Source organism: Arachis hypogaea, chromosome 18 (genome assembly GCF_003086295.3).
Source record: "Arachis hypogaea cultivar Tifrunner chromosome 18, arahy.Tifrunner.gnm2.J5K5, whole genome shotgun sequence".
NCBI classification, from domain to species: domain Eukaryota; kingdom Viridiplantae; phylum Streptophyta; class Magnoliopsida; order Fabales; family Fabaceae; genus Arachis; species Arachis hypogaea.
Window position 1 is genome coordinate 55166344 of NC_092053.1, and position 9364 is coordinate 55175707.

At 33.4% G+C, this 9364-nt stretch overlaps 1 protein-coding gene across 2 annotated transcripts; it reads left to right on the forward strand.

Moving 5' to 3' along the window:
* Nucleotides 1-988: 988 nt before the first annotated feature.
* On the forward strand, nucleotides 989-5710 carry LOC112772613 (dihydroorotate dehydrogenase (quinone), mitochondrial). Of its 2 annotated transcripts, XM_025817580.3 has the most exons (10): nucleotides 989-1505; nucleotides 1857-1937; nucleotides 2028-2135; nucleotides 2318-2455; nucleotides 2755-2792; nucleotides 2939-3038; nucleotides 3107-3253; nucleotides 4640-4782; nucleotides 4855-5250; nucleotides 5356-5710. In XM_025817580.3, the coding sequence occupies exons 1-7, from the start codon at nucleotides 1404-1406 to the stop codon at nucleotides 3197-3199; spliced, it is 660 nt and encodes a 219-aa protein (XP_025673365.1). In that variant the 5' UTR covers nucleotides 989-1403; the 3' UTR covers nucleotides 3200-3253; nucleotides 4640-4782; nucleotides 4855-5250; nucleotides 5356-5710. The 2 variants fall into 2 exon arrangements, with proteins under 2 accessions (XP_025673365.1, XP_072081704.1); XM_072225603.1 differs by having other exon boundaries at nucleotides 2939-3253.
* Nucleotides 5711-9364: the final 3654 nt, after the last annotated feature.

Consider the following 9364-nt stretch of genomic DNA (forward strand, 5'->3'; position numbering starts at 1 on the left):
GCATCGTTGCTGCCATATGATCCACTTAAAGCAATACATGGCCAGCGAATTCTAAAGCCTTGTGGGCCCAATCCAACTCATTTCTGATGCTATTTAAGCCAAGGATTGAAGGGGAATTGATATACTTTACATAATTTCACACATTAGTTTAGTTTAGTTTAATTTTTGGAGGAAAAGTTAGTTTTAGAGAGAGAAGCTCTCATTTCTCTCTAGGATTAGAATTAGGATTAAGTTTAGATCTAGATCTACTTCTTCTCTCTTAATTTTCCTCTTTCATCCTTAATTGTTCTCTTATAATTATAGCATTAGGAATTCTTAGATCTAGGTTAATTTCATGCTTTGATTTGCTTTTCCTTTACAATTTCTTCTTCTTCTACATCTCCTCTCTCTAGTCTAGCATTTAATTCTTGTAATTCTCTACTTTTATGTTCATGCACTTTTGTTTCTTCTATTTCTCTTTAATGCAATTTATGATTCATGTTCTTTTATTATTCAATTGAATTGTTTTTGTTTAATTCCTTGCAATAGAGTAGTGTAGATTTACTTTCCTTACAATTTTACTATGCTTTCCTTTTATGTCTTCCAAGTGTTTGATAAAATGCTTGGTTGGATTTTAGAGTAGAATTTTATGCTCTTGGCTTGGGAAGGTAACTTAGGAACTCTTGAGTTACTAATGTCCAAGTAATTGATGATTGGGAGCCATTAACTCTAGATCTCACTAATTGATTTGGTGGAGAACTAGGACTTATGGACTTGGATTGACATAGCTCATTTGACTTTCCTTTACTAGTTAGAGGATGACTTAATGGGGTTGATCCTTGCCAATTCTCATGCTGTGGTTAGTGATTAGGATAGAGATCCTTGACCACTAACCCTTGCCAAGGCCTTTTTTTATTTGAATTTTCTTGCCATTTACTTTTCATGTTTCTCATCAAAAACCCCAAAATATAACTCATAACCAATAACAAGACACTTTATTGCAATTCCTAGGGAGAACGACCCGAGGTTCAATACTTCGGTTTATAAATATAGGGGTTTGTTTTAGTGACAAACAAATTTTTGTATGAAAGGATTATTGATTGGTTTAGAAACTATACATGCAACGAGAATTCATTTGTGAATTCTAAACCGTCAAAAGTCCTTCTCATCAAGCAGCTACAAGAGCAAGTGATGATTCTAGAAACTGAAAGAAAAAGGAAAAGTGCGGAGTCTGTTGTGTATGTTGAGAAATCTGAGGTGTGCGGAGAGGAAGATGTGTCAGAAACTTAGTCAAATTCAGGGATGGAAACTCGTACGGAGTCTCAAAAGCACTGAGTAGGTTGGTGCTACCTGAAGTGGAGGCAAGAGTGTCTGAGAAGAACATCCTCATTCAGATCCACTGTGAAAAACACAAAGGAGTGTTGATGTACATCCTCAAGTTCATTGACAAACTCCATCTCTCTGTTCTTAACACCACTTCCTTGCCTTTTGGAACCTCCATTGTCGACATAACCATCACTGCCAAGGTACATTAACTAAATTAAACTCATCACATTTACATTATTGAATAATTTATTATGGTTATTGCATCGCAACAAAAAATTATGGTATAATGAGTGGATATGATTTGACCCAAAACCTGGTGCTACATGTCCCACCAAAGTTCATATGTTAGTTTTTTGTGTCTTCTATGTGTTTGTGTTTATGTTTATGAGAGAGAAAAGAAGCAAGTTTTAGGATGGAAAAAAGAAAGGTGCTATGGAGAGTTCCCTAGAGAGTTGCTTGTACATATGAATATGCATCCAAATGGTATATTGCAAACTGTTGAGACGAAAGCCTTGTAACGTCTACTGTTTAATGATTTAATCCTTTCCTAGGTGATTAATATTTCGTCACCCAATACTCCTGGCTTGCGCATGCTTCAAGGAAGAAAGCAATTGAAGGATCTTGTGAAGAAGGTAGAAACTAAAATGTGATGGTTTCTTGTTCTGTTTCTTATCTTGCATAATTGTGAGATTGATTCTGGCCAATTTTCTTTTCTTGTGAAGGTACAAGCTGCTCGTGATGAAATGCAATGGGGTGACGAGGGTCCACCTCCGTTGCTGGTAAAAATTACTCCAGATTTGTCAAAAGACGACCTTGAAGACATTGCTGCAGTAAGTCTGAATATTAGTTTATTCTCCTATCTTCATCATATGCTGTATTAATAGCTAATACTTTGGTTACAGGTTGCTGTGGCCCTTAATATTAGTCTATACACTTTGGTACTCTCAATTGTCAAACTTGAGAACGATGCAATCTTAAGTTGTGCTTAGTTTCATTTGTTTATTGTGTCAAGATTTTATCAAATACAACCATTTCCAGACCAGATACTGTTAGTAGCAATCCATTAGCTTCAGAAGCTGGTGGGTTGAGTGGGAAGCCTCTTCTTGATCTCTCTACCAATATCTTAAAGCAGATGTATATCTTGACACGGGTATGTTTTTTGTTTTTTCGTTGTGATTTGTAAACAGAACTATTGTAATAGTTGGTTTAGAGCACCAAGTCCTATATCTTCAGTTCATTCTAGCATCCCTAAGGATGGTTCCTCTAATATAAAAATCTCACATCACTTGTTATGCATTGATTTTGACTAATTTATTAAGTTGGTGGAGCTAATTATATAGGATTCAGGAGCATCTAATCAGTTGTTGTGATCTGTCATTTTTACATGACAAGATCCATTCTCTTGGCATCAGTTGTCATTAATAATTGTCCATTTTTAATGTAAATCAGGGCAAGATTCCTTTGATTGGCTGTGGGGGCATTAGCAGGTAAAACTGCACGTTTCTCCTCTACTGCATGTGTATAGTTTGGTTTCTAGCTAGCTACCTACCTACCTATTATAAGTATTCTTTTTATGATTTAAAATTAGAAATAAATTATACAATAATTTCTCATAAGTTTTGGTATCAATTAGTGGTGAGGATGCATACAAGAAAATAAGATCTGGAGCAACTCTTGTTCAACTATATACTGCTTTTGCTTATGGGGGACCTGCACTTATTCCACAAATGAAGGTATTAAAAGTTGCACATGTTCAAGATTGGGGTATATGTCTACTAAATTTTTGTCTTTATATTCACAGGTGGCTGCTCTTGTTCCTAAAGGGGAGCTTGATGGTGAAATGGGGGATGCACACATGGCAATGCAGGCTAGGTTGATGAGCCAGGCCCTTTGAAAATTAAGCCACTCCTTGTCAGTTTCTCAATGTATATTGATTTTTATAAACCAGGTATGAGTTAAAAATCAGTAATTGCACTGTTGTCAGTCTTGTGTGAATATTTTTAATATTTTAACCTTTAGCAACTTAGCCAATACAGAACTTAGCCAATATAGTAATAAAGGAAAACGCTTAAAAAGAACATGGATTTGGATGAATCGTTTCCTTCAGAATCTTTTTAACTGTAAGTATATCAATTTTTAAAAAAGGAAGGGCAATGCTTCCAAGATTAATGGGGCCATAGTACTATATGAATTTTGCTACCATTTGGCTTAGATAAGTTTTTTATCACCAGGGAGAGTATTGAACTTATGTGGCATTTCTGAAAATCTTATATATCTTCTAGTCAAGTGTTCATCATGTATCTTTTGTACTATGTTCTTTCTCTCTAAATACTTTTTACTGCTGCATCTAACTTTCAAATTTCAATACATATCATTATATCAATTGCAAATTATGTATTAATTCTTTCTCATTAAAATCTTCTTTTAAACTCAAAAAAAGAAAAAGTAATAATTAAGCTATTATATTTTTAAACCCCACTTATTGCCAGCTTATTATATTTCTAGTAATAAGGCATAAACGTGACATAAGAGTGTTTATTCAATATTAGTCACTACCGAAATACGATTCTTTATTATTGATAGTGTTGACATTAATAAAACCATTAATTTAATAATTCAATGTGTTTAAAAAAATTCTAATTCTTTCTATGTGGCTATTTATCATTCTCTAGTAGTGAAGACTCTTTCTTCCTGCAACAATCGATTTCAACAAGCCTAGCTACCTGGAGAAATTAAATTAAATTCATAATAATCCATAATAGAATAATGTACACATAATTAATAATGCATCTATTCTATAACTATAATAAGTAACTAATAGAATATCAAATGATATCATTTCTTATTAGTGATTGATTCAGTCTTATTACATGCCATCCAATCACTTTTCATAATCTTGGTATAACCTCATAACTAAACAAATCAATTAGAATGAAGATCAATGCTTTCTTGTCAAGGTTTCGAAATAAAAAAAACAAGTAATACTAAAGAATTAAACCTATAACAAGTAATTTCAATTCAGTCAATATTATAACAAGTAGTTGGACATAGATTTCAGACATTTCTTAGTTGAATTTTGAATTTTTTTTTAATTTTGAATTTTTTTTATATTAAAGATTAGCTACAATATTAATTGTGTAATGTTGGCTTCAATGTTATGCAATAATAAAGATAAATTATATTTGCATGAAGACATTGGCTTGCCCTTGCCAAAGGTTGCTAGTTCTAGCCACAAACGTAACATGAGATTGTGCTTTTGACTCATTTTTTTCTCTTTTGGGTATGTCACAATGTTGTGGTGTTCTAATACTTGTTATGTTATCTGCTTTTGCAGTGAATCAACAACAACTGCGAGCACTCTTGTGGCTTAGAGCGAGTTGTTCAATTCGATGATAGTGTCAAGTTCTATTCTCAGTGTACTTTTTGATAAGCAGACCTCTCTCTCTCTCTCGGAGTCTTATCCCAAGCCCCACAAAGGTATAAAACACTTATAAACTTGTTTACTAATTTTTACAAATTAAACTAATAGGTTGAATCTGCTATTAACAGATGGATAGAGCCTCTGTGGTGGGTGATGTCATTGAATATATAAGGGAGCTGCTTAGAACGGTTAATGAGCTCAAATTACTGGTGGAGAAGAAAAGATATTAAAGGGAGAGATGCAAAAGGCAGAAAGCGAAAGATGATGCTGCAGAGAGTTGTAACATAAAGTCTTTCAGCAATCCAGATGGATGCATAAGGACCTCATGGCTTCAAAGGAAATCAAAAGATAGCGAGGTTGATGTGCGGATTGTTGATAATGATGTTACAATCAAACTCTTCTAGAGGAAGAAGATTAACTGTCTGCTTTCAGTCGCCAAATTTCTGGATGAACTTCAGTTGGAACTTCACCATGTTGCAGGTGGACATGTTGGCAAATATTACAGTTTCTTGTTCAATAACAAGGTTGGTATTTCTTTTTGACATGAAACTAACAAGGGCAATCATAAATCTTTTGAATCACATTGTTATGCTTCTGTATTTTAACTATGGCCTATTTCACTGAGGCAGATAATAGAAGGTTCTTCAGTCTATGCCAGTGCTATAGCCAACAGTGTGATCGATGTTATGGACACTCAGTATTCAGCAGCAGTTCCACATACAGGTACCTATTAGGTTAAGGGGATAATAGTTTCAAGTTTAGGCACTGCAACAAAGTTCAAGTAACTAGTTACATGTGCGAAAATAAGAAAAGATAACTGTCTGTATTGCAAATTATGATCCGTCGAGGTTATTGAGTAACCTAAGCAGTCTCTATGCTAATACTTTTCAAAGTAATAATTAGTGGATATAATTTGCTTAATTATTTGTATAGGAATTATTACTTTTAATTTTTAATACTAAAAATTATATATTATGTTTGATATTTTATTTGAGTTATGTAATATTTTGTTTATGGGTTATAATTTTTTGTTATTATGAAACAAAAAATTGTTTGCTTAACATGGTAAAAATAATAGTTAAAAATGCATTTTTAAACGATAAAAATATCTTTTTTATTCAGTAAAAATAGCAGGTCATAAATGCCATTTTAAACAACATGAAATGCTATTTTAACTTGGTAAAAATGTTGGTTTCAAACGTCGCTTTAACCAATTAAAAAATGCCATTTTATCCAAAAATAATGGCGGTTTGAACCGTCATTTTAACCAACAAAAAAATGTCATTTTTTCCTGAAATAATGACGAGTTGAACCACCATTTTAACCAACATAAAAATGTCATTTTAACCGGAAATAACGGCGGTTTGAACTGCCATTTTAACCAATGAAAATACCGCCGTTTTATTCGAAAATAATGGCGGTTTAAACCGCTGTTTTAACCAACATAAAGTGCCGTTTTAACCGAAAATAACGGCGGTCTAAACCGCCGTTTTAACCAACTAAAAAACTGTCGTTTTATCCAGAAATAACGGTAGTTCAAACCGCCGTTTTAACATGTTAAAAACCGCTATTTTAATCATGGAAATTGTGGCGGTTTTTTAAAAACCGCCATAATAACCAAATGGCGCTTTGAATTCTGGCGGTTTTTGTTATCCGCCATTCAAGGTAATAGCGGCGGTTCAAACTGCCATAATAACCTTAAAAAACTGCCGTAATAACTAAAAGTTTTTGTAGTGATATGGCCATACACTTATATTTACCTTTGTAACCCACTTTTGAGCCTTTTAATCCCCCTTATATTCTAATTTTAAGCACATTATTCTCCCTAAGCAAAAAACCACTAATGTCCATATATTCTATCTTTGATTAGCTTGGGTTGAGGAGTGTGTGTTACTCAAGTGTGGGAGAAATTTGTGGAAAAATATTGGTAGAAAGTTTACTTTGGGTATTCATGGTAAAATTTTGAAAAAATAGGTAAACACTCATGCATTCATTACTTAAAACATGTGCATTTCTTTTTGGTGATAAAAGAAAAAGAGAAATTTTGGTGTACATCCTTTATTTATAAAAAAAAGAAGAAGAAAGAAATAGAAAAAGAAAAGAAAAGAAAGAAATGATAATAAGAATGTAAATAAAGAATGCATATGTAGGTGAATTAGAAAGAAGATACATGAGTGAATGTGAGAAAAGAAATGAATGGGAAGTTATGTTGTTTTCTTATGTGCAAATAGGTTAATATAGGATTAAGTGGGATACTTGAGCTAATCAAAGATACAATCTACTAGTACACTTAACCATATTAATCCTACCCTTTCCATAGCCCCATTACAACCCTCCAAAGACCTCATGATATTTGCATTCATGTATCAAGTATTTCTTGATTGTTAGATAACTAGCAAATCCTAGAAAACATGACTAAAGGATGAATTGAGTGATTAAGCCCTAAACACTGAGCGACTAGCGTGTATACACAACCGATGAGGGGTTCGATCGCTCAATTCTATGATTCCATCTCTTATCTTGTATTTTCTGGCAAGTTGTTGAAATTAATTTTGAAAACTTCAAATCACATCTTTGGACATTGGTCATATTGCTATATATTCTTACCTTAGCCCTAAGGTTTTATTTTGGCTTGATTGAGATTCCATTGTTTGTTTTTGCCAAACTCAATAGAGACCATAGTATAGATATAGATAGATAGCATTTTGCATAGTTGCATGCATATAAGTATTTGCATTGAATAAGTTGCTTGCCTTTTACCCTTCTCCTTTGATTATGATTAGCATAAGACATGCTATTGTTTAAGTGTGGGAAAATTGGTGAATCCATATTTGATGATAAATTTTAGTTTGATTTGAGTTGATTTCATCATATAAACCCACATTTATTCACCTAAATAGCATGCTTTTGTGTTTTCTCTCTAAATTATGTCAAATTGTGAAAACATGCTATTTTGTGCTTAATTTAATCAATTTTATTCAACTTTCATTCTATTCGATGCCTTGACGGTTTTGATGAGTGATTTCAGGTGTAATAGGTTGGAATGGCTTGATAAGAGTGGAAGAAAATCATGGAATTGGGAGAAAACATGAAAAAATCAAAGAAGAGAAGCATTTCAAATTGTGCCTACATACACTTTCTGTGCCTACTCAGAAGGGTCAAAATCAGCAAGTGTGCCTACGCAAAACTTCTGTGTGTACGCACATAATGGAAATCAGCAAGTGTGCCCATGCACAACTTTTGTGCATACACACAGGAAAAAAAATTAGCAAGTGTGCGTACGCACACGTCTGTGCGTACGCACAGGTACCGGCACGTGACTTCATTAAAAAGTCACGTCGCTCACGATTTGGAGGGATTTTTGGCCCATTTCTGAAGGTGCTGAAACATATATGAAGGGGCAAGCAACATAATATCAGAAAATACTTCATACAATACACTTAGGATAGTTTTAGGGTAGTTTTAGGTTAGATTTCCTCTCAATTTTCCGTAGGGTTTTAGTTAGGTTTTGAAGCATTTTATACTTCAAGTTTTGATCTTTGATTCTAGCCATTTCCATTGTAAGTATTTCCTTAATTTTCTCTTTTATTACACTACTTTTTCTACACTTTTTTATATTTCAATTTCCTTTATCAATACATACAGTTTTGAAATTTTGAATTCTAGTTGGTTGATTTGATGATTGTTGGCTATTTTATGTTTGTTTGAATTGCCTTTGTTGATTTTGATCATTTGTGGTTCATAGCTTTTATCATTTTCTCAATTTTGCTATGTTTTATGATTATGCCCACCATGTGTTTGATGAAATGCCAATTTTGATTATGGGGTTAATTTCCACCCCTTGGCTTGGGAAAATGAATTTATGGAACACTACAGTCATAATGTCCGACATCTAGTGATAATTCTTGGGTTGTTAGTTGTTATTGTTTCCACTAACGTTAGCTTCTTACTAAGGTAATTAGTAAGATAGTTAGGATTTGTGGATTAATAACAATTATGCTCACTTGACTTACTCTTCGATGTTAAGGGTTGACTTAGTGAGATGAATCCATCATAGTTATCATAGTTGTGGTTATGGCAAGGAAGGAATTTCATAACTCATCCCAAGTCAAGGTTTCATTTATGTTTTGAACCACATTTCCATCAATTCTGAGTCTTACTTGTTTATATTACATACATAGTTCTTTTATTCCTTTATTAGTTTATTAATTGCAATTTTGAATCGTTCTTTAATTCCTTTAATCGTTTGCTTCTTTCTTGAAAACACCCCTTGTTTTTCCACAACCAAAATTGTGCACTCGTGGTCACTAGTTCCTAGGGAAGACGACCAGAGGTTTAATTACTCTCGGTTATATTTGTATTGGAAAAATTAAACTTTGATGGTGGGAATTGGTTGCCGGTTTAGTCTATACTTACAATGGAAGTTATCTTAAGTGGAAAAACCCAAACCGGTGCAAACTCTAATCATCAATCAGTAAAGCTCCTAACCTTAACCTAGGAGGTTTAGTTGCTCATGCTTTACAGAAATAATGTGTAAGGTTCGAATATGGTGGAGAAGATCCTAAGCATGGGTGATCTCCTCATCTATATACTAATCTAATAATTAAAAATTACAAAAATGAGATAGACTAAGCTAAA